The sequence below is a fragment of the Harpegnathos saltator genome, unplaced genomic scaffold, assembly GCF_003227715.2.
Source record: "Harpegnathos saltator strain DR-91 unplaced genomic scaffold, Hsal_v8.6 scaffold82, whole genome shotgun sequence".
In the NCBI taxonomy this organism is placed as follows: domain Eukaryota; kingdom Metazoa; phylum Arthropoda; class Insecta; order Hymenoptera; family Formicidae; genus Harpegnathos; species Harpegnathos saltator.
In genome coordinates this window covers 353,487-379,615 of record NW_020230671.1, presented here as the reverse complement: position 1 = coordinate 379,615, position 26,129 = coordinate 353,487, and the positions used below count along the sequence as shown (strand labels likewise).

The 26,129-nt window shown below is 42.3% G+C and overlaps 1 protein-coding gene across 1 annotated transcript; it reads right to left on the bottom strand.

Moving 5' to 3' along the window:
* Nucleotides 1-1,875: 1,875 nt before the first annotated feature.
* LOC105180825 (cytochrome P450 4c3) lies at nucleotides 1,876-26,129 on the bottom strand. The gene is made up of 9 exons (XM_011137119.2): nucleotides 25,680-26,129; nucleotides 24,332-24,666; nucleotides 19,416-19,613; nucleotides 6,652-6,837; nucleotides 4,308-4,377; nucleotides 3,639-3,765; nucleotides 3,171-3,407; nucleotides 2,832-2,994; nucleotides 1,876-2,338 (listed from the first exon to the last, which is right to left on the bottom strand). Exons 1-9 carry the CDS (start codon nucleotides 25,835-25,837, stop codon nucleotides 1,986-1,988), a joined length of 1,827 nt encoding a protein of 608 aa, XP_011135421.2. The 5' UTR covers nucleotides 25,838-26,129; the 3' UTR covers nucleotides 1,876-1,985.

The window sequence follows — 26,129 nt, the reverse complement described above, 5'->3', positions numbered from 1 at the left end:
ATGAGAGGGAAAGCAGAGAAAAGAGCATAGAGTTTTGAAAAAAGGCTACAGGAGGACAAAGGGGGTGGAGGTGGCGGGAGGAGAAGGATGGAGATGGTGGCGGGGGGGAACAAGGTGAAAGAAAGAATATATTGGGAAGAACAGAAGAGGAAGAGATATAGAGTGTGTAAAGGAAAAAGCGGGACATGGGAGCATGTATAGCAGGATTATATGAGATGAAAAGAACAGGAAGAGGTAGGACGGATAAGGGTGATGAAGAGGATGTTGGGAAGTGTGGAAAAGGAAGTAGATTGGAGGAGTAGTGGAAGAGATGGAAAAGGGGTAGAGACAGGAAAGGGTGGAAATGGGAGAGAAAAAGCTGATGGGATGTAAAAAATTATAACTCCATAGGAGGTCAATAAACAGTTACATACATAAGTACAATATTAAAATAACTATTAATACTATTAATATATAATAATAATTAATATATAATAATAATTAATATATAATAGGCTGATTAATGTCCGTTTTGGTGATAGACATCTTGTTTCCAGCTTGCAGTGATTTGGATTCATACAATGTCTGTTGTAAATGCAACAAACTGCAAATATCAGCAGTTGACACCAGTTAAACCCAACAAACAAGTCAATTAATATGAATTATAAAGTAAAGTAAAAGGAAAATAAGAAGTAAAGTACGGTAGAAACAGTTTAAGGAAAAGAATATGAATACATGAAAGTGTAATAGACATCATATTGCTAATATATTGCCATGGCAATCCGCCATTTTCTGAACTGTACAGCTAGCACATATGCAAACGAGAAAACTCGACTCTTCAGTTTTTTAGCATTGTCGTCACTGTATATAGATAAACTGTGATAATACATCGACGAATTATCACATAACAACGCGCATATGACTAAATTAGGTGCGTCGCAAATACGATCGTCATTCTTCTGAATTTCAAAAGATAATAATTGATAATAATTAATAATAATAAAAGATAATAATTTGTTGAATGTTGTTTCAACATTGTAGCAATATAACAAATCAATATAGAAGACGCAAGATTCAACGTTGAAACAATATTTATACTTTAACATTCAACATTACAACGTTTCAGAAACGTTATTTCAGCTTTCTGTGCTGTAGGGATATGGTACTTATTGTTTATCACATAAGTATAACTGTTTAATGTAATTATGATAAAATAATCTTACAAACTTGGGTATAATATAATTGTATAACTTGTACTAATTAAACTAAATCGTATAATTGTATAACTATATAGAGCAGAGTTTAAAAAATTACCATTTTAATTTACGTCAATATTATTTGTCTAGTCAATTGATACATCTTATCAAAGTATGAAAGTATAAAGATAAAAAATTATCTATAAGTAAACACCTTTCGAAATATTTTATATCTTAAGATATTCTGATATATAAAACCAGAAAAATCTTAAAGTAACTCCTTTTTAATTCCTTAAAGTAACTCGTTTTTTTAATATATAGTGTATATAAGAGCACATTATACATAGAGTATGTAAAAGAATGTATATAGAAGTACATATAAGTATTCATTGCTCATATAAAAAGAATATATACAAGTGAATTCATTATAAACAAACAGATTATTACATAATAATGATTTGTACAATAATTTGTAACAAAGTTACAAATTATTATGCAATTATTATGCGATTATCATGCAATAATCTGATTACAATGAATTTGCTTGTGTATACACTTTTCTTATATACATAATAAATACTTACATATACTTACATATACTACGTTGTTATAAACTATTGTAACTTTGTTACAATTTATTATGATGCAATAATATATTTATATTTATACTTTAATAATAATAATAATAATATATGTTTGTTTACAATGAATTTACCTATATACATTCTTCTTATATATACAATAAATACTTGTATACACTCTTATATACATTCTCTATGTATAAAGGTATTAGAATATACGCATGAATACTTAGGAATTAGTATGCTTATCACGCGATGTGACTTTGAGACGAATTCCGTCCGCGTTGACTAGCACTAATTCAGATATGAAGCGCAGCTGGTCTTCCCTGTCGAGGGCTTCCACGTGAAAAGATCTGAGTATCATTAGGATGATTACTTTGACTATGATAGTGGCGAACTTCCAGCCGATGCAGTTGCGCGAGCCAGCGCTAAAGGGGATGAAAGCATATCTGGGCAGCTTGGGGCTGTCCGGCAGGAATCGCTCTGGCCGATAAACGTGCGGATCGGAAAAGTGACGGGAGTCGCGATGCAGCAAGTAGGAATTTATAAGAACGGTCGAGCCAGGTGGAATTACGTTGCCCACTAGAAACGCAAAGAACACCTCATGTGTTTTTCTCCGTCTTACGTCCACACATTTTATGTCTAAATTTTTTTATTAAAAGTCGAATACGAATCCGAAAGAAGACCAAACACGCACCTAAATGTAAGCATTGGGCAAAAAATTATTTCGAAATTGTTTTATTCAGTGTCGGAACATGAGAAGAAACTACATAAAAAGAAACGCGTTACCTCTCTTCATTTTAACCTTTATATTAATTTCCTATTATATATTATTAGGCAAATATTATTAAAAACTTGTTAAGATTATTTTCCTCTCCGCTGTCTAAAAGCCCAGTGATGAAGAAGAAAAGAGAGACGGAGAGAAAGAAAGGAAAATCCTAGTAGCGCGTGTTGGTTTTACATACGTTTTCTAAACATATGTAACGTTTCATAATCGTTTGTAAAACGTCTCGGAAACGTTTCTAAACGGCACATGTTACCTGGGAAGTGAGCGGAAAATTAACGAGATACTCACTTATTTCGATCGGCTTGTAAATTTGCCTGGCGATGAGCGGAGCAACCGCGTATAATCTCCACTGCTCCTTTACGCAAGCATCCAACCATGTCAGTTTACTTAAGTTGTCCAAGGAGATCTTCTCCGTACCAATTACCTCGTCGAATTCATCCAGAATTTTTTTCTGCAACCAAACAAGAGAACGTTGAAATTAAGTTAAAGTTAAGAAATTAAGTTAAGCTCTAGAATGCGAACAGAGACCCTACGCTTCCCCTTGCGGTTTCCCTGAAAATATCACGTTCAAGCACTTCACGATCAATGGAAGTCGCATCGAAGATGTAGCAACGAATTTTAACATACTTGGTATTCGGGATGCCGACCAAGCGCATAAAGCGTCCAGGACACGCTGGTAGCCGTCGTATCGTGTCCAGCATACATGAAGGTGTTCACTTCGTCACGGATGTCGTTGTCGGTGAAATCGGTGTGTTTGTGAGACATCTCCAGCAACAGGTCCAGTAGAGCCTGCTTCTTCGTCGTCGACTCGTTGAAGTTCCCATCGCACTTTGACATCCACTCCGTTTTCCTGTTCGCGATGACCTGAGCACGCGAAATAATCCATGTAAAACAGGCGTCATACATGCCCCAACATTTATTTATCGTTATTAGTAAAACGTTAAATGTTTTATTTAAGTTAAATTTATTACAAAGATAAATTTATTCAGCGTTTTGAAATTTTACACTTTTGCATTCATAATGTTGCATATCGTTTACGCACACGACGTATATTTCTTTTATTTCTACACCGATGACCGTAAGCAAAATAATTACCTTCTCAACTAAGTCGTTGATAATACGGAGGGCGGAATCATGCTCCTTCCCCAACTTTGTCATCTTAAAAATTGGGTCATAAGAGATCCAAATGTTCGTGAATCTCATCTGCATGATAGAGGCAACTCTATAAAGAAAAATAAATAAATACAGACCATTGAAGCGAGATTACATGTATCACCTATAAAATAGTTTCATTTTGAACAATTCAATTTACATAATAAATAAAATATTAACAGTATATCCAAGATCATAAATTGCCGCAAAGAATTAGCAGCTTACAAAAGTTCGTTAGTCCGTGTTAGATTTCAATGACCCAAAAGATTAATTATTTCACAGGTACGAAAAAAAATAATTATTTAAAAAATGGCAGAAAGAACGATAGACAAAATATATTGACGGATACTTTAATTAAATATGTCATGTACTGTTTTGTTACTGCACTAATAAAAGAAGCTATTAAAAAGTGAAACATTAACTCTCTGATATTAAGATATATTAAATTTAAATGAAATACCTGAATGATACTTAAGTAAAATACTTAATAAATAAATTTAATAAATATTATAATAAATTTAATTAATTAAAATTTAATTAATTAAAAATTAAAATAAATTTAATAATAAAACTTTTACCATATATGATAAATATACTTAAACGATTACTTACTTATCCACAGCAATAACATATTCATTTTCATAATTGGTCTGCGCATTAAGTTGAATGCCCATAGCGCTATCTGCAACGAAGAAAAAAAAAAGACATGTCTAAGTTCGAATGCGACTCATACAAAAATAAATCAGAATGAATAAATGTAAGCAGATTAAATTTATCTGTGCAATTTGAACTTAGCATGATACGAGATGACATAATATATAGTAAATTAAGCTGTCAAAGTGGCAAATTAGCTGAGTAATCAACGATCATAATGTATACGCGTATCCGGACATAATATGAGCAATTAAAAATTAATAAATTCTGGCTTAGTGACTACTAGCACATTATTAACGGTATACTGAGAAACGAGGATCGGGTTCCCGCGCATTTCAGTTTCGTCACAAAACTCAATTGAGAATCTATAAAGCCATCAAGTTACAAACATAAAATCAGATAAGTATAATGATTATTATTCACGTAATAACGTTTGGCTCGGTACGCACAAGATGTGAATTGTCGTCTCGCGTCTTCAACGTCTGAGAACTAAAAATCACCGATTCATGTCGACAATGTCAATGTGTCAAGGTGTCATTGAAGCTTAATGTAGCATTACTGGCAATAAACAACGGTAATTGTAATAGATTCAAAAAGATAAGCGCTACGCGCGCTGAAAGCGTCAGTTGAAATCAGCAATCAACAGAACGACCGGCGAAACGCAATCGACCATCTGAAGAATCGATCGATATGGTTTGTGCAGTTTATTATCATATCCATCGATCAAAATGTCAATTCAAAATTCTACTGGTGTTATAACCAAAAAGGTGCAACAGTAAATTTCCGACAAATCCGCGGGACTCACGGCGCTTCACATGGATTCACCGATCGAGACGGAGCCAACGAGCGAGAGAGGCGCTTCTTCAAGTTCAAACGAGCAGTCGGTTTCGCGCGATGACGGTGCGGGTGATTCGCCAGTTTCTAAAACCACCGTGTCGGTATCCCAGAAGAAGGGTTCCGTGTTCATCGCGCCAGCAGCCTCGTGGCTGTCCGCCACCCTGCGAAATCGCACACGAACTCGGACCTACCGGGCGGATCTGACTACAGTGAGAGAGAAGCTCTTTACACGCTCGAATAAATTTCACTTTCGCGGGAAATTCACGAAAAACCTGCGTCAAACCGACGCAGGTAAAAATATCCGCTCTGTTGTATGAGATAACAGAACGAACGAGACAACTGGCTGAACCTCGGCGTCGCGTGGCGATCCAAGCTGCGATTCGAGAGCCTTTGAAGAGCAATCCTCGGACGTCTCGCATCGTTGAACTCGCCCTGCCGAAAGTGAGGCATCGGTTGCCGGCGAGAGCCGTTAATTTCATATCGCCGGGCGCACTTAGGGCGAACGGTAATTAATAATTCAAAGCGCACGGCTGCCTATCGTATGATATGATGGAAGTATCGAAGTTCCAAGAATCTGCCCACGCAGCGCGATTGATGATTAGTTATAACGCGTAAACATAACATGTTGTTTATTGCAAACGACAGCCACGCCACGGATAATCGAGCTGTCGCAACCGCGTGGGGGCGGTCGTCGTTTCGAATTACCGAATAAGACGTCAGAGCGCTTGTGCAATTTGAGAGCGACGCGTGGTTTACCAGCGCTACCGAAGCTACCGGATCGCTCGCGCCCCGAAGCGACGTCATGCAAACCGTCGGCGGACAACCGAGAACCGATAAAATTACCTCAAGGATACCCACGGTAACGCAGTTTCGCCTGTTTTCCGCCGATATCCTCCGCCGAGTTTCCGATAGCGTCGCGACGTTTCCGTCGCGTTCAACGCGAATTTCACTGCAGCGATTCGACTTGGAGCAACGAAACGTCGAAGAAGCGCAAACGAAGAAACGACGAAGGAAAGAGGATAATGGAAGAATCTACGGCGAGGAGGCGAGGATTGCCGCTGCGTGTGGGCCGATCGAACTCGAACAGGAGCGTCGTTATCGTCAACGTAAACAGAAAGAAGCATTCGCGATCTAGCGCCGTTCGCAAGTCTCGCGACGCTCGAGCCCGCGGATCCTCGAAAATCAGACGCGCTCGTTGATTGCTGTTCTGGGTAAAACATTATCTTATCGAACGCAACCTGTTCTTTGAAATTGATTTTGATCTGCATAAAATCTACATAAAAAATCAGATATATGCCGATCGAAGTTCTTCGATATGACGCATAGTGCGACTCGCATAGTATATATTTCTTTCAATGCGCACTAAAGCGACGTTCTCGCCGAACTGCAGTCGATCGCTCATATTATTGAACTCAAGACAGGCTACTTCGATTTCATTGGGTCAGTCAGCGGATCGTCGACTCACCACAAATAATGTCGAGGGTTGTACGTTTCATGTACGGGACAACGTCAAAGTCCGACTTGCCGATTTGTCCCTTCAGACAAGAAATCAGAGTGTCCGCTTCTCTCACGACGATCTTTAGGTAATCGTTGAGAAGGTGACTGTGAAACGTCGATGACAGTAGCTTCCTGCGATGATGCCATTTCTCACCTGGAAGCAAAACACGAGACGAGACGAAAATCACTTTGATGTGAACGACGCGTCATCGCGTCTACATGTATCAAAACTACCGATCGAATCTGCCAATTTATCAGCAGAAAAATATATAGCTGAAGTTTCAAATACACTTCCTCGATCTTTCTCAGAATCGTTCCAAGCGGTCACGTAAATAAACTGCTAAATAATTTTACGACCAGATAAATGACTATACAAATGAAACGCAATAAATCATTACGTGGCAGCCATGTTTACACACGGTTATATTCATAAAAAGTATATTTATTCGCATAACTTGTGCGTCGTTAGCAAACTTCGACAAGAATACAACACGGCACGCGTCCGATTTGAATAAGAAAAACATGTTTTTACTTTGGCTGTCGATATTTGTCCATATTAATGATCGCCAAGCGATGTATTTTAAAATCGAATCATGATATTTCGTCGTGAGACTTCTCTCTTTATTTTTTTTTATAGCTTTTGAGATTGTGCATATTTTATACGCAGGCAACACCTGTTATTTTCAACGTTAGTAATATCTCAATAAACAAGTCTCTCGATATAATTAGTACGTCGGGAAAATTTTGATTGACCTCTCCGCATGTTGACTAACGAAATCTTTCCTGTTTTGAATTTTAAACGTGTGAACACGAAATTACGTGGAGCCGCTTACAACTCTGCCTTGAATAATTCTGCGACGTTGCAAAAAAAAATACACGGAAAAAATGTTTGATTAAATATACAGGGTGTCTGGGGTCTTTTGAAAACGAAAAATTAATCAGATCAAACTGAGAAGAAAAGTCACGTGCCATTTTGCAGAAATCGCAATAGTTATGAATGAAGTTATTAATGACAGAAAATAACCACATCTAGAGGCTCTTTTAATTGATAACTTGAAAATTTGCGTACTTATTTGCAAAATGGTAAAGGACTTTTTTGTTCAGAATGACTTAATCTACAATTATATGACGGCTATTGTGTCTAGCAATAGGTATGAGTATATTGAACTTTGAATCCTGAAGTTGTTGCTAAGCACAATCCGTCATATAATTATACATAGCCGTCATATAATTATGCCCCTAATGTCTCGTCCGGATGGAGAAACTATGTAATCGTGCCCCTGCACGCGCCTTGGCAACAGAATTCAAAAAATCCGCCACTCAGAAGCAAACGTCGCTCCGTGCCGTGGCGTCCGTGTTTCTGTGCGCTGCACGCGCCTTCGTTCTTCATTGTGTTCTGTTCGTTAGCCTTGGTAACACGTGCGTTGGTTAACTTTATCAGTTTCTTTCAGTTAATTTGTGCCAATTCTCTTTTTTAGCCATGCCTAGGCATAAAAAATCTAAAGAATTCCTCCTCGAGACACTCGAGAGAGGAAAGGCGCGCACATACGCACAGTTCAAGATTACTCGGGGGACAGGCAATCGCGGGACCGTTCACGCAGTAGATCGTGGAATGCACGTCCATCTTGTATTTCTCGGACGCCAGAGGATCTGTGTTCTCGAGGTTCCCTCGTGGAAATTCTCGATCGAATGCGTGAGTTTATCACCTCCAGAGAAGTCGAGTATAATCTCCATTCTAAGGAGTGCTCAGGAGGTTATGTAATCCTCAGAACCGTCCGCAGGAGCCCCTCAAGTATTCCTCAGGAAGGTTCCGGTACTACCTCCTTCTTCACGCCACAGGTTCTAGATCAGATTGTAGAAGAGCAGCCGATCGCACAAGCGACCGGGGCGTTGTCCCACCAGGTATGTCCTCTTGTCGACCCAGCAATATTTGATAAATCCTGGCAAAGAGAGGACATAACCGAATGTCTCTTCTATCCGGCTACACCGGTTTTTTCGCAAGTCGATAAGGTCGAGCCTCTGTCTCCCGGCACGGTGGCTTTCGCTGAGACTCTTGTCACTATCCTTCCGGATTCTGAAGATCCGCTGGCTGCTCCAACGTCTCATACCTCGGCCAGAGAACTGTTTGGGGAATCTGAGATTCCTCCAGCAATATCTTCTTGAGATCCTATCATTCTAGAATCGATCCAAGCAAAATCCCGAGCAGATTTGAGTGAGGAAACTCGTAATTGTCTTCTGGCTAAATACAAAGTCAAGGACCTTGCAGCATTAGCTTCACTCAAACGCAATAACGAGATCGTAGCGGCTTTAAGCTTTTCTATCTTCAAGAGAGACGAGTACTACTCACTCTTGCAAGCACAAGTAACTACTTGCCTCAATGCCTTGAGCTCACAGTGAATACGTCTGTTTTCGAACCCCTATTATCGCCTCTCTCTGACAAGAGCCTTTGTTAACCTTCTCTCAATATTATTGGCAAGAATGCTGCGGACACGGCGCCTTTGGACGAATTCCTTTTCGGCCACAATTTTGCCGAAACCTTAAAGGCAGGTCAGGCCTGTAAGAGGACGAGTCGCGAGGTCGCCAAACTGACACCTGTTTCAGGAAGGTAGACGCTGCAACCCATTCGTCAGCAGGCGCCTCGTCCGCAAAATCAGGCATCCAGGCCACAACTCTGGGAAACCGCAAGGCCCCTGTTTGTCTCCCGTTGGCTCGACAAACAGGAGCCTCTTACATCAGGAGCCGCCGTCAAAGTCAGGGACCCAGTCTCGTTATTTACATTAACCCTTAGCGCTCCGTTGGCTCCGCTGTGGAGACATCCATCATTTATTTCGTAACTTCGGTGGCTCCGCTGTGGAGACATTCTAGTATTAACATCAATACCGCCAGTTGCTTTTTGAAATTACAAGCACTTGTAATTTTTTCCGTTCAAAGTGAAATTTCTCTTTCCCAAACGCTCCATTACAAAAGTGCTGCCGGAGTTGCCAGAGTAGGCAGTGATAAGAAAACGCGCGGAGTGCAAAGGGTTAAGCAATATAAAAACTGCCTTGCTTTGCGATTTTAAAGTAAACCGCTTATTACCCAATGGTGCTATTGAACCAGTCGAATCTTGCAAACATCAACTTTATTATTTTTGGGCGAAAAGTCATCTGGAGGGAAACGCCTTATACTAAGCTTGTGTGATCTAAGCACAATCTATATCAGTCCCGCCTACCCGCCGGGGAAAAATTGCTACGCTTAACAACACGAATCGTTCACACCTCAAGATGCTATATTCAAAAGTCGCTAGTTTTATCGGCTCGATCGTCTCAGTATGCCTAGCAGACCAATACGGGTTGCTTTATACTAAAAATTTGAGAGAGCAAAATAGCTCTAGCCCTTCTTCAATCGGAGGGAGATTATTCAGCTTTGATGAACATCCCTTCGGATCTAATCGACGATCTCATGTGGTGGATTAATATATTCTCGAATCCTCACCAGTCAAATAGAATTTGTTCAGGTAGATTTATCCGAGGAAAATTTTCGGATGCATCTTTGAACAGTTGGGAAGCTTCTTGTAGCAACTCTCGCACACACGCCCGGTGGTCAGCAGATGACAGAGCCCTTCATATAAACGCACTAGAATTGAAAGCGGCGTTTAACGCTCTTCGATATTTCGCAGCAGATTTCAGTGACTATGGCCGGTATTCATAGTCGGATCTTATATTTAAGACCGTCTTAAGTTTATCTTCAAATTCTGTACAAAGCATTTCATTGGCTATAGAATATCTGAAAGTGAACTTAAGACGGTCTTAAATATCATATAAGACCTGACTATGAATACCAGCCTATGTCATTTTACTTCGCATCGATAATACCACTGCACTTGCTTACATTAACAAATTTGGTTCCGTTCAATATCCCCGTCTGCCTGCAATCTCAGGGGAAATCGGATGCTGATGGAGAAGAATATTTTCATTTTCGCGCTGTAGTCACCAGAACGGAAACGAGCAAACCAATATTGATACTGGTGTTCTTTTAGAGCTTCGTCACCATAAACTTTACGCAACTTTTCACAAGCCTGCACAGAGACTGCGTTAAAAGAACAGTGTCGGAGTTGGTTTGCAAAATTTCGTTCTGGAGATTTAGATATAAAAGATGCAGCACGTTCAAGAAGACCAACGTTGATGAAGACAAACTAAAAGCATTGGTCGAAACAAATCGTCATTCCACCACTCGAGAAATCGTATAGGCATTAAATATGTCGCACATAAAAGTGTTGCAACTCATTTAAAAAAACTTGGCTTCATTCAGAAGTTCGATATTGAGTGCGTGAATTGACAGAAATTCATCTCATACGACGCATGGACATTTGCAATTCACTACTGAAATGTGAAAAATGGTCCATTTCTTAAGCAAACGATAACTGAAAGACGACAAGAAATGAATCATCTACAATAATGTTCAACGGAAACGCTCATGGTCGTCAAGACGAGATGGACCAGGTCAATCAACGCCAAGAACAGATATTCATCAAAAAAGATCATGTTGCCAGTGTAGTGGGATTAGAAAGGTGTGGTGTTTTTCAAACTATTTTTAATGAACCAATTAACGGTTGATTCGAATGTCTATCGTCGCCAATTAGATTAATTGAATGCAGCTATTCGTATGAAGAAACCAAAATTGGAGAATAAAAAAAGTGTAGTGTGTTCCATCATGATGACGCAAGACTACATACAAGTTTAATGACTTGCCGAAAATTATTAAAGCTTGATTGGGATGTGCTGCCACATCCACCATATTTATTTGTTTCTATAAATTGTCTTTACAAAATTCTTCAAATGGTGTAAACTTCGATTCAAATGAAGGTGTAAAAAATCACTTGACTCAATTTTTTGCCATTAGGGCAAGACTTCTATGAGCGCGGAATTATGAAGTTGGTTGAAATATGTTAGAACAAAATGGTCCATACATAACTGTATAAAGTTTTCATTTTCTATAAAAAAATCGTCTTTTATTTCTTCAACAAAATCGGCAATCACTTTCTTTACAACCCAACAGTTTTCGAGATATTCAGGTTCAAAGAAGAAATAAAGAATCGTAATTTTAAGTCAGATCAAAGTCGTTTATTTTTTAAAAATGAGAACTACTTTTTACCGTATTTTCGGATTTATCGGATATTTTAGAACGTTTGCGTCTCATCTTTCCCGCGCGCGCTTTAGCCGTACGCGAAATTGCTTTACGATCCGGATACTTGTCTCGATATTAAGACGAGCTGCTTTTTTAGCATTATCATCAGCAGCGCAATAAATACCAATCGTATCAATAATTTCTGAGGACCGGTAAAATGCCATGTTGATAATGACACAATTAACGAAAAGGAATAAAATGGATTTATCCAAATAATCAAACGTATAGATCGAATCATCGCCAACCAACCAAAGTAAGAACCAACCTAAATCAATTTTAATTAAAAAAACAACCACCTAAGTGGAAGTCTGGCAATTAATGAAAGTGTTCTATGATGGCAGTCTACATTGAAAAAAAGGCACACTGATTGTTTCTTTGTCCGTAAAAGCCAAGCTCAGGCGATTCTCCAAATAAAGGGTGTCCCAAAATTCACGCAAGAAGTAATTTTGATAGAAAACACAGTTTTATAATCAAAAATTGTAAATTTTTTATTGATTCATAAAGTATACAGTATAGGGTTATGTATGGAATAGTATATCGGATAAATGGCCTCCACGGTTTTGCTGGCACATATGCACTCTTTCGTTGAAATTTTCCATGACCGTTTTGCATAAATGTGGCTGAATTTCGTTGATACAGCGCTCAATTTCATCCTTCAAGGCGTGAGTGGTCGTGGACTTGTTGGTATAAACCTTAGACTTCAAAAAACCCCAAAGAAAAAAATCCAACGGCGTTAAATCGCATGATCTGGGCGGCCAAATCTGATCACCAAAACGGGAAATTACACGACTAGGAAATGACTCATGCAGTAATTGAATTGTTTCTCGGGCTGTATGGCATGTGGCACCGTCTTGTTGAAACCACATGTCGTCCATATCCATATCTTGCAATTTAGGCACAAAAAACTGGTTTATCATGTCGCGATAGCGAGCACCATTAATTGTTATTGCTGCTTACCAGCCGCATTTTCAAAGAAGAATGGTCCGATGATGCCTCCAGCCCAAAATCCGTACCAAACAGTGACACGTTGTGGATGCATTTGTTTCTCAACAATCACTCGTGGATTTTCTGAACCCTAAATGCGACAATTTTGTCGATTAACCAAGCCATCAAGATGAAAATGAGCCTCATCGCTGAAGATGATTTTGTTCGAAAAATCAGCATCCACTTGTTATTGTTCCATAATCCATTCAACGAACTCTCTTCGCTGTGGCCGTTTACCCGATATGCTATTCCATATATAACCCTATACTGTATACTTTATGAATTAATAAAAAATTTACAGTTTTTAATTATGAATCTGTGTTTTCTATAAAAATTACTTCTTGCGTGAATTTTGGGACATCCTTTACTTTAGGCGCGTTCTAAGCATTCCGTCGAAATACAAAGGTAGCGTGCCTAAGTGCTTGTAAAAATCGTAATTTTTAGCTTAAATATCTTGAAAACTATTGATTTTGTAAGAAATCGTTAAGATAAAACTAAAAACATTAATTTTGTTTAGATAAATCCGAAAATATAGTCAAAAACAGTTTTCATTTTTTAAAAATAAAGCTGATGTTGATCTGACCTAAAATTAAGATTCTTTATTCTTTAAACTTGAATATCTCAAAAACTATTAGTTCTATAAAAGAATGTCACAAAAAATACTCAATTGAATTATATCAACCACAAAATGTAACAAAAAATAAGTGTTGCAATTTGAAGAAATAAGGTTAGCCTTGAAGTGACCATGAGCATCACTCCGATAAAGCTAAGGTCATTAACCGATGTCCCTCTTCAAACCATACCATATTTATATTAAACATTTTCCGCTAGAATGATTTCCTTCTGAGATATTAGCCTGAAGAGATCAAAATGAAACACTGTGTGTGTGTGTGTGTGTGTGTGTGTGTGTGTGTTTCTAAATATATGTATATATATATATATATATATATTGGGTGAGTGCAAAAGTTCGTGCGGAGTTTCAATAGATGGAGTTATAAGCGTCGTAAAGTGTTGTCATTAATACTTCCATCTACATATTATATAACGTTGGAAAGGTGACGCCTTCAGCTGTTATTAAAAAAAAATCATTTGTTTTCATACAAACTGCTTCGAGAAATATCACTTTAAAAATGAGTATCGATAAGGTGCATTTACGGCATGTTATGCTTTACGAGTTTCGGAAGGGAATAAACGTTGCCGCAGCCATAAAAAACATTCAGGATGTTTATCAGGATGAAGCACCAGCTAAACGAACTGTGGAAAAATGGTTTGCTAAATTTCGGCGCGAAGAATTTAACCTTGAAGACGAGCCACGCTCTGGTCGAACTTCTGACATTGATGACGATGTTTTGCGTACTTAGTGCTAATAATTTAACAAAAATTGCACAGCACTAAACGTTGACCGATCAACCGCTTTTCGGCGTTTAAAAAAGATGGGATTCGATTTGAAGCTCGATATATGGGTGCCCCATTTACTGACCGAGAAGAACAAAATCAAGCGAATTTCTGCAGCCGTTTCTTTACTCGGGCGGCTCAATAACGAGTCGTTTTTGGATCGACTAGTGACGGGCGATGAGAAATGGGTCCTCTACAACAATGTTCAGCGCAAACGGACATGGAAACAATCAGGTGAGCATGGTGACGCAATGCCAAAGGCCAGTTTGCACTCGATGAAGGTGATGCTCTCTGTTTGATGGGATTGAAAGGGCATAATCTATTTCGAGCTTCCCCCCGCTGGCAAAACGATTGATTCGGACAAGTACTGTCGCCAATTAACCAATCTGAATCGAGAAATAAAAGAGAAACGTCCGATTTTGTCAAATCGCAAGGGAGTCGTCTTTCATCACGACAACGCCAGACCACACGTTTCGAAAAAGACGCTGCGCAAACTGAAGAGCCTGAAATGGGATGTCTTAACGCATCCACCGTATTCTCCTGATTTCGCACCATCTGACTATCACTTGTTCCGGTCATTGCAAAATTATTTAAATGGAAAAAACTTTGATTCTTTGGAGGCCTTAAAAAACGGCGTCTCTTCGTTCTTCGAATCTAAACCGCGCAGTTTTTATGATCGAGGCATCCGTATGCTGCCAGAACGTTGGGAAAAGATTATAGAAAACGATGGAGAATATATCATTGATTGAATAAAGATTTTTGTTTGCCTAATCACTGTGTGACTTTTACTCACAAACTCCGCACGAACTTTTGCACTCACCCAATATATACAGGGTGTCCGAGATCTTTTGGAAAAGAAAAATTGTGCCTAACGATAAGTTCAAGATTCAGGGTTCAAAGTTCAATATATTTATATCTATCGCTAGACAATAGCCATCATATAATTGTAAATTAAGCCATTCTGAACAAAAAGGTCCTTTACCATTTTGCAAATAAGTACGCAAATTTTCAAGTTATCAATTAAAAGAGCTTCTCAGAAAGAGATGTGGTCATTTTCAATCATTGATAACTTAATACCTATTGCGATTTTTGTAAAATAGTACTTGACTTTTCTCCTTTGATCTAATTAATCTTCATAATTTTTCTTTTCAAAAAGATCCCAGGCCCTGTATATTAAAACATATTTCTCATCAAAACATTATTTTTCCTCTTGCTTGGTCATAAAGACAAGACATGACGCAACATGACGCAAAATTTCACGGAACGCTAATAATTTAAAAACAATTTCGCAGTAGACTAAAATATATTTTCACATATAAAACCAGCTTGACTGGATCGTTTCATTGACCGAAGCTCTTTGGTGTTTCATCGGTTTTTCTTTTCTTTATACTCTGCAATTTTGCACGCACAGGAATCTTGATTCTTTGTGTTCAGCTTAAAGTGGTGCAATTACTCAATGGTAGTGACCGGCAGTTTTCTTTTTTCTGCGAGCTTGCGACAAGGACGAATAGTTATTTCTGGAAGCTAAACTAGTTCGCAAACCAGTTATCTTTTTGTAATTACGTCACGTTTACTCTCAAGAGGCGATGCGATTGATATTTCTGTATAAATACAAAGTGCGTCATTGCTACATTGCTTGAAAGTCTCAAACTGGAATGATCTCGTCGAACGCGACACGAAGATACCAAACTTTCTTGCGAAACAAATCATCGAAGAGGTTATTCTTGGATCAACTTAGTAGCTACAATCACCAAACGAGTTCGAATCGTGAATTTAAATTAGCACGAATATATGTTGTATATTCTGATTGATATCTCGATAATTTATCGATAATAATGTTTGATTGAGCATTAAGAAACTTGCTCGACCACAATTGAGAGAGAAAGAGAAATATTACATATATCATATTTAATATCGTATAAAATAGAATATCTGATATATCAAATATCATATATCTAAGTGAAGGCAAATCGATAGATCGAGGAATGCAAGCATGTCAGTTGGGACATCTACATGCATACATATTTTTATTGGCCAAACTTGCGTTTGAGATAAGCGCAATCATTTCGTAAGAGACAATTCGTATAAATAGAGTTCACATCAATATTTTTGTTGCTACCAGCGAAAAAAAAATGCGAGCGGAAAAATTTGAGGCACGATATAAAATCTCGCGTCTAATTCGAGATTTCTAAATATGAAAGCCTGAACATATCTTCCCTTCATATCGTGAGTTTCGCATTATGCGTGATAATTCAATTTTCATGCTCGCATCTTTGCCGGAGTCGAGAGCTCGAATTGAAATTCAAATTCCAAATGTTTACTTCAATCCTACTTATTTTTAGCACATCAACTGGGTGGGATTTCTTTTCAAAGACGTTATTCCGTTTATAACCTTCACCTATGAATATCTCTGGGACGCTTTTTCGAACTTCACACAACCGCACGAGCGCTGCGTGTGTCAGAAGCAAAACTGCCGCAGCGCAATCCTTGTGACATTTTCATGAGTCGTGAGAATTGCTCTCGCGACACAGCGCATGTCTATTTTTCATTTCAAATAGCAACAAGACAGACGCGCCGACTCGAGCATGTATGTGTGCGTGTGTGTGTAATTTTTTTCTTTCTTTCTTGACTTTGGCTTACATCAAAATGCAAATGTACTCTTGCCGTCTGAACAAACCAGATAGGCAGTGTTTAAGCGACAATTACCGCCGTTCGACGCCGTTGGAATATCCTGCTTATCTGATAAATTTATTCATCGCGCGAACCTCAACGCTTCCCCGCCAAAAATCGATAGAACTTCCAGAATTCACTGTTGAAAGAACAGATCCAATATGCGATCGCGTTGGTGACGAAATTAACACGTTAAACGCCATGTCGGTGATCGACGATAAATTTTCCTTCCAAGCCGCGTCCGTCACTCAGTAGTCGACAATACAAAATTTAATAAATAATATCCCAATATTAAAAATTAAAAGTATTAAGAAGATTGTAGAAAAAGAAAAATATATCTATGTATTACTTGTATATACAGAGTGTCCTAGATCACTGGTACCACCCGATCTTTTCGTAAACGCGATAGTTTAGAGAAAAATGTTTCAGACAAAAGTTGTATGGTTTCAAAAGGGATATAAAACGACTATATCATTTTGTTTATAGATGGCGTTACTTTCGAAATATTCACCGAACATTACTTTTCTTAAATGGAAATCCCGATGTTTTATTATATATTATTATTTTTTTCCACCAATTAATTTTTTGACAATTTCTTCTTGTCTGAAACATTTTTTTATTTACCTAATATTTTTTGAGATTTAAGGAAAACTTGGTAACTTTTTCAACATTTGTAAACAAAATGATATCGCTGTCTTATGTCCCCCTTCAAACTAAACAACTCTTGTCTGAAACATTTCTCTCTAGAGTGTCGCGTTTACAAAAAGATCGGGTGGCACGGGACACATATGGTGTATAAAAAGTATCGGGACAGCGAAATATCTCAAAAACTGAGCATTTTAGAAAAAAAATGTTTCAGACAAAAGTTGTGTATGGTTTCAAGGAGAACAATAAAACAACTACATCATTCTGTTTACAGATGGTGCCACTTTCGAGATATTCACCGATCATTACTTTTCTTAAATGGAAATTTCAACTTTTTATTATATCAATTTTTTCTACCAATTAATTTGAACAACTTTTGTCTGAAATATTTTTTTATTTGCCTAATATTTTTCGAGATATTTAAAGACAACTTGATAACTTTTTCAATATTTATCTTACGATATCTCGTTAACTATTTGTCGGAAGAAAAAGTGATACTAGACTTTTTTACTCTATTTGGTCTCAATAATATATTGTTACAATAGTACTATAACTTTTGTTAACTTATCGATTTTTGGAAATCTCAAAATCATCAAATTAACAATATTTTTTAATAACAATTCGTATTTTTTATACACCCTCTATATATATATACAGAATACCCGGGATTTTTTAGAAAAGAAAAATTGTAAAGATTAATGAGATCAAACTGAGAAGGAAAGCCAATTTGCCAAGTACCAATTTACAAAAATCGCAATAGTTATTAAATTATTAATGATAGAAGAAATGACCACATTTAGAAGTTCTTTTAATTGATAACGTAAAAATTTGCTTACTTATTTGTAAAATAGTAAATAATTTCTTTGTTCAGAATGACCTAATATACAATTATATGATAGCTTTAGCCTGGCGACAGGTTCAAGATTCAGAGTTCAAAGTTCAATATACTCATATCTATCGCTAGACATAATAGCCGTCATATAGATTAGGTCATTCTGAACAAAAAAGTCCTTTACTATTTTGCAAATAAGTAAATTTTCAAGTTATTAATTAAAGGAGCTTTTAGATATGGACGTTTTCAGTCATTAATAACTTAATAACTATTGCGATTTTTGCAAAATGGTATGTGACTTCTTTTCTCAGATTGGTCTGATTAATCTTCACAATTTTTCATTTCCAAATGATCCCGGACACTCTGTATACGCGCGCGGCGAACACGGAAAGATCAACAAAAAGTTCCCGGCGCTTAACGTGTTAAAGGCAAATGGACTAACAATCGCAACTCTCGACTCTGGCTACCGTCTGCAATATTCTTGGACGATAGTGAGCACTTTTGAGCAACTGACTGCTACTTCCGCATATAATAATGACGCACTAACCCGATATCTCTTTACGTTGCAGAAAAACCTCGAATTATGCACTCGCGCATATCATCAATATTCATTCAGCGAGACACTCGCGATATGCTCGATGCAAGAGAAATTCAAGTCACGCAGGCAGATAAGATTAATTGGGCGAGAGGTCGACGAGTGCGGCTATTCGCGAAGAGAGAACCCAAGGAAATACGAGCATACAAATTCATCCATTGACAATGTATTACATCACGTTGCTATACTGCTGCATATGCAAATAATCGTGCGATAATGGCGCTGCAGCGTTGCAGCACTTGGAAATGTCAAGGATCCTTGGGTCCACCCATGCCACAGATTGCTGATCTTCGCGTCTGTCGGCTTTAGCTGCACACGCTGTTCGCGCGGTGTAGAGAACGAGAGCGAAAGGGAAACGGGAAGGTGTTAAAAGTTCAGCCAAAGCATTTGTCTCTTATAATCTTCTCGACGGCGCGCGCATTGAAGTGAATCACAAGTCGCTTACCGTTGCTGGTCACCAGGCCGGTACCCAGCCAGGGCTTCAAGTACTCGTACTCGAGACTCTTGTCGATGTGGATGCTGCTCTTCAGCAAGGGTCGCACCGCCTCCGCCTTGTAGAGGAAGATGAACGGTCGCATGCCGACCCAGATGAGGAAAATGTCACCGAACTGCTCGGCCCATTTCACCAGCTTCTTGAAGAACTCTGAAACAGAGAGACGAGTCGCAGACTCAAATGCGCGAGAAGGTCCCTCGCTTCTACCTGAGGGGAGATCTCGGGGCGGACGGTCACGCTTGCAAATTCTAATTCGACGGTGCGGCTCGGCGAAAATTTGCAGCGATGACACGCTTGCCTTGACTACGTTTAGCCGTGGCTTTCGCGAGGATTATCCCCGGCCGCGCTCGTGCGCGCAGGTCGTCGACCCGCGACGCCGTGAGGAGATGTAGACCTTTCGCTGTGCTATCACGTCAGGTCAATCGTCGTTATGGTCGTTACGATTCTAGGCTGCTCTACGTCTCGCTGGCGCAAATTGCGAGAAGAGGACCCGGCGCCGCCGACGGGGAAACAAAGAAATGATGTCAATGCGATGCAGAGGATGGGAGAAAAACAGAGAGAAAGAGAGAGAGAGAGAGAGAGAGAGAGAGAGAGAGAGAGAGAAAGAGAGAAAGGGAGAACGAGAGGGGCAGAGGAGAAGGGAGAAGGATCAAGAACGAGATGGCAGAGGAAGAGAGACATCGCGCTGCACGTGCAGCGAGTTGGCAGCCGAGAGAAGGAGAGACTGTTTCGCTGACCGGACGTTGACCAGTAAAAATGACAGCATGCATATTTGCACGATGTGGACGATGAGCGTGGAGCAAGAGAGACAGAAAGAGAGAGAGCGAAAACAAGAGCGAGTGAGAGAGAGAGAGAGAGAGAGAGAGAGAGAGAGAGAGAGAGAGAGAGAAGTAGCAAGAAAGAAGAAGAGATATAAAAAGAGGGAGAGGGAGAGAGAGGAAGAGAAGAGTCGGTATGAAAAGAACGGAAGGAGCTGCTGGAGACCTTGGGAGTGCAACGAGACGCCAGGCGTCCTTCGGACGATGGAGGACCTCGACACCACCGGTCCATTTTAGCGCCGCCGAGTGCTTCAGCCCCCTCTTCGGGGATATACGTCGCAAATTCGGCCGGAGAATAAGGATGACATAACGCGCGGGATGCATTATGCATGGTATAGGCGTTTTTACGGCCTGAAACGGCCACTTCTCGTCTCACGCGGGAGAACGCGCGATCGTGCTTCGCTCGTTCATTATCGAGCGCGTAATTGAAGAGAGGAATAAGATCAAAATGTCTCTCGTGCTCATCGGACGAGAAAAAATTCTCCTCAAGGCCTGTCTGGTGCTATTAACTCTTGGACGTTGTACTCTGTCCCTCCCTCTCTCTCTTTCTCTCTCTCTCTCTCTCTCTCTCTCTCTCTCTCTCTCTCTCTCTCTCTTCATCTCAATCGTCATCTTGCCAATTGATTTTCCCGTTATAAGTAGAGGAGTCTAGACGATCTAAGCGTTTTTACACCTGCCACGGTTGGCAGGTGCTCCGGACATCGCGTGAGGGTACTCGAGTATGCAAGAGACAAATCGGATAATAAGGATCAGGATACGTACGCGTCTCTCGATCCTGGCAAATCCTCTCTTCCCCGTCGGTCTCTCTCCTCGTCGAAAAGCTCTTGCCTCACACAATCGATGTAACGTGTAACTTCACTCAGCGTGAAGGAAAAGAAGAGAGAAAAGAAAACTCTCCACGCGAGCGCGAACAAAAGATAAAGTCCGAGCACAAAAAGGAGAAGACAAAAATAGATTTGAGCGCCGCCTTGCACGCCTTGCGTATTCGCGACGCGTTACGATAATCACGTCAATCTCGACAATAACATCGGTTATCCGACGGTTTTTTCTCTTTCTCCCTTTTTTGCTTCGTCTTTTTTTCTCTTCAGCGACGTGTATCCCCCCCCTTCTTTCACCCCCGCCGCGAGAGCCGTTACCGCGCCGCGCTTCCTTAATCGCCTTCGTCCTCTTTTGCGCCGGCCCGTAATGACCCCTCGATTGCCGCATTTTATCGTAGCACGTGTAGACGCACGCGCACCATCAAAGCCAAACTCTATTCTCTTCTCGCGGACAGCGTCTGGCCGGAGTCTGGCCGGAGTCATCCTCTGGCAATCCCGCCGCGAGGAATCTCGTCTGGTCTCGCCACGCGCGGAACCTTCGCTTTTGGGCGCCGTGACGCTTTCTCTTTTTCCTTCTGTCGGAGAGAACAAAGAGGGGCAGAACAGAGGAGGAAGAGAGAAAGAGAAAGAGTCAGTGTGCCTGTGTGTCTGTGTGACGTGAGGGAGAAAGGGGGAGAGAGAGAGAGAGAGAGAGAGATGCGCGTGCGTACAAAATTGCGTTACAATTACTCGCCGCTATTGAAAGCACTCGAACGACCTCGACCTCCTTTCCTTCGTCTTCTTCTTCTTCTCCTTCTCTCCTTGCTCATTTTTCTTCTTCGTCTTTTTACGACCGACGAATCGGCGATCACTGCTGCGAGCCACCGATTGCACTTATCTCCGCCTCTCTCCTTTCTTTCCCGCATCCCTTTTTCTACTCCTTTTTCCCTTCTCCCTTTCTCTTTTCTTCTTCTTTTTTTCTTCTTTATCATTCCGCGAGCGCGCGGAATCGTTTGTCTCGTGGCACTCGGATCGCGCCGAGACGTACACGCGCGTCGAATACATCCGGGTATTAAGAGAACGGGTCTGATCGGGAGCAAGTTTTCGACTTCGCCTTCGAAGAGGCAGCTCAGTTACTTACTCACTGGACTCGCAGAATCACCGGAAGTCAAGCCGAAATAACTCAGGATCATTCGCGGCCGCTCCGTTCACGCGGGAAAACGCCGATTTCCATCGCGCCGCGCGCAGCCGGGAGGGAACGGCTGCCGACGACCGAGGAACCGGCCCTCGTTGAGCGTTCTCGCTCGAAGAAGGCCCGATTCTCGCCGATTCTCCGAGAGTCGGCCACTGCATCGATAAGTCGCGCACTCGAAAATACCCCCCGTCCCCCGCCGCTGCCCGCGCATCGCCTGATCCTCCGAGGAAGCGGCAATTTCCAGCGGCCACGCCACGCCGCCCGCGGCGAGATAGCTCGCGTGCGGATATCGGCGGATGAATGAAAGCGATCGCGAATCACCTCTCGAGATGCGCGTCTTATCAGATTCGCGCTCGCGCGCGCGCGCGCGCGGATGGCTGGCACGTGTCGCCGTTATTGGACGCGCTCTGCGGATACGTCGCTGTAGCGGAAAAGCCCGCGCGAATTTTTGTCACCGCCAAGGCCGCGTCGTTATCATCTTTGCCGGCTCGAGGCGATGATGCCTCGGCAGGCACTGGGAGGGTCCGCGAAAAAGCCGCGGCGAGGTCGGCCGATCGAATTCCAAAGTGCGAGTCGACGGGGCGAGATAATAAGGACCGTTCGCGAGCGAAATTCGCAATCGCCGCGTTGAGAAAGTTCGAGGGACGCGCGCGTCTCCTCTCGAGTCCACTCGGCGTCGTGTGACGTAACGGACGCGCGACAGCGACCTGTTAATCGAGAAAGAGCAGTCGACGCTTTCGTGCACGGGCGCTTTCCGCTCTCCTTCCTTTTGTAATTTGAAGCGGATACAAGCGATGTAACGTTCATCGTGTTATCAGCACTTGTTCGTTCTCGATCGAGCGGCAACAACGTCGCCCCTCGATCTCGCGATTCCGCGGCTAAATTTAGAACGGAGGATCGGGTCAGGCACTTACGACCGAATTGGGATCAAGCAGAAATCGAGAGAAAAGACGACGGCGGACAATCACGGACCTGATTTTTGTGATTGTGCTCGCGAGTTATCGGTCGTTCTCACTTCGGCGCGTTTCAGCCGTGCATCGCGATCATCCTCACAGCCGAAGTTGCGAAATTGCCGATGATCGACGGTCGTGAGTCGTCTGACGCCTAAAATCGGAGAACTCGTGCTTGAGGACGAATTTGTCGACAGACATGCAGGTAATCGTGCGCAGACGATCATCCTGGATGTCCGCTGCTCTTCAGGGATTAACGCGGGACGTTCGGAGAACGCGTTGTCAAATTATAAAACGACAGCGGTGAAGCTGCGACGTCAACGGTACACGCAGTCTGTCGTAGGTGTGAAAATGAGGAGAAGGAAATCGAGACGGAAGAAGAACATTAAAAAGGAAAAAAGAAACATGCAAAACACCCATTAGCGAACAACGGATATTATGCAACACCTCAGCGTGTCGTTGCGCGTTTATACAGGACTTTCGGGGTGGATGATTGGAAAAGTGCGTCGTTTATGGAAATGCCGCTCGTTAATCGCTCGTAATTACGGCGACTTGATTGCGCACGATAGCGCGCTTATCGAAGCGTTCCGATCAGTGAATTTATTAAAATAATTTATACCCGTGCGTGCGGTATATTAAAAAATTATTATTATTATTCTCATTGTACTGAACATATATATGCAAATTAGACGCGCGATCGTCCTCTCTTATCGTCCTGCTTCCTCATGCCCGACGAAGAACGAGCGTGGACGAGCTTTGAACTGTATTTTTCGCAAAATAACAAGACTAAAAATGATTATTATCATTCTCATTGTACTGAATATACGCAAATTGGACGCGCGATCGTCCTCTCTTATCGTCCTGTTTCCTTATGCCCGACGAAGATAAGACGAGCGAGGATAAGTTTTGTACCGTATTTTTCGCAAAGTAACAAGATTCGTTCTTCGACGATAACGGACGATAACGGTCGAGCCACAGTCGAGAGGAGAGACTCCTCACGAGTATCGTGGGGCGAGTTCACGCGAGTCAATCGCGAGTCGTCGATGATTCTCGCGGGCGAGCAACGCTCGACGGGTTCTTTCTTTTCTTTCCAGCTGATAAGGCTTACCTTCCGTTGAACAATTGAGCTGATATGCGTTGCCGATGACAGGCAGTGCGGTAGGATAAGGCACGTTCCTCAGGGCGTACAGGAATTTGCCACGTTTCACCAGCAGCAGCAGCATGACCGACAACATGGAGAAAAACAGCACCGGAGTGATCCAGGACTCCGTGAGGAACCCGGGCAACCCGTCGGCGAACATGTTGAGGAGCGGCGGCGAAGAGAGACCGCTGGGTACCGCCGACGATTGTCTTGATATCTGCACCCCCCTTTCCCGCCTCTCTGCGGCTACTTGTTGCACGGAACTGCCCGTTCGCGGTCGCGCCCGGCCTCCTGGAGGCTTCCTGGAGGGAAAATCGGAATCACGAGGATCGACGTCGATCGACGCAGCGCGCGCGCGCGCGCTTGTGCTCGCGAGCGATAAGCCTCTCTTTCTCGATGTGTCTCCCGTCGCGGAAACCCACGTACTCGCAAGTGATCGCGCAGCGAGAAACGGGAGAGCCGGTTCTAGTCTGAAGTCACCGGTGTCCCGTGCAAAGGATGTGATATGTGAACGCGTGCGAGCGTAGGAACGACAATTATATAAGAATCGGAAGGTGACGGTGCTTGTGCAAGCGTGCTCGCGAGGAAGCGTCTCCCTCTCCCTCCACCCCCCCTCTCTCTCTCTCTCTCTTTCTCTCTCTCCCTCTCTCTCCCTCTCCCTCTCTCTCTCTCTGGGGCGGTAAGGAGATATGTGTCGCTCGTCGATTAATACGGCGCGTAATAATCGCCGGATGATCCTGCACCGTGCCTCACGGTGCTGGGCCACACTTGTCTCGCCTAGCGCGTGATGTATCACGCGGTGACTCCCTGCGCTTAATGCGTGACCGTGCGAAAGAGATGCCCTTATATACTACTGAATGCCCAGTGTACCGGGCCACCACCAATAGAGAGAGAGAGACTTGCGAGTGTGAGGCGTACGTGCCACCACGCGCGCACACGTCCATGTGGCTACGTGTGTGTACGCGCGCGCGTGCGTGTGCGTGTGTGTGTGCGTGCGTGCGTGCGTGCGTGCGTGCGTGCGTGCGTGTGTGTGTGTGTGTGTGTGTGTGTGCGCGTGCGTGCGTGCGTGTGTGTGTGTGTGCGCGCGCGCGCGTGTGTGTGTGTGTGTATGCGTGTGTGTGTGCGTGCGTCGTGCGCGTGTGCGTGCGCGCGCGCGCGCGCGCGCGTGTGTGTGTGTGTGTGTGTGTGTGTGTGTGTGCGTGCGTGCGTGCGTGCGTGCGTGTGCGTGCGTGTGTGTGTGTGTGTGTGTGTGCGCGCGCGTGTGTGCAATCGTGTAAGTAACTCGCGACGCACACGTACACAGAGACGGACTTACACAACACAACACCGATTTGCATGAACACGAAGATGCACAGATGCTCCTTCGGTATCGGCCGGCCCTCGCTGCATCCGATCGACTCGTCCGTGCGGATGTGGAATATACAATAACGCGCTAGCGGCTAGCGAGAAACAACGTGCCGATGGCTGAACCATCTGCCATGGCTGTTACTTGTGCGTCTATTATTCCCGGGAAAGCGATGGCTCTCGAATATCTGGGGCGCGACGTAGGGTCCTGGTCCGCAGGATCCCCGTATCCCGACGCATCCGGTGCCCTCCTCGGCCTCGAACTTGCTTTCGGCAGGGCGGAACAAAGCGCGACGTTTCTCGTCCCTCGCGTCTCTTCGTTAGCTGCGTAAGCGGTGTCCACGCTTGAAGATCTTATCACTCGCGAATTAGCCACCTCGCGGGCAGTGAGCGGAATGCCACACTGATTTCCGTACGATTT

Excerpts from the sequence above, each read along its gene's own strand:
- LOC105180825 (XM_011137119.2), bottom strand. The coding sequence starts at position 25,837 with ATGGTTCAGCCATCGGCACGTTGTTTCTCGCTAGCCGCTAGCGCGTTA. Across the intron at positions 19,614-24,331 it reads GCTCAATTGTTCAACGGAAG|AGTTCTTCAAGAAGCTGGTG; the intron begins GTAAGCCTTATC and ends TCTCTGTTTCAG. Across the intron at positions 2,995-3,170 it reads GTCGGCATCCCGAATACCAA|AAAAAAATTCTGGATGAATT; the intron begins GTATGTTAAAAT and ends GTTTGGTTGCAG.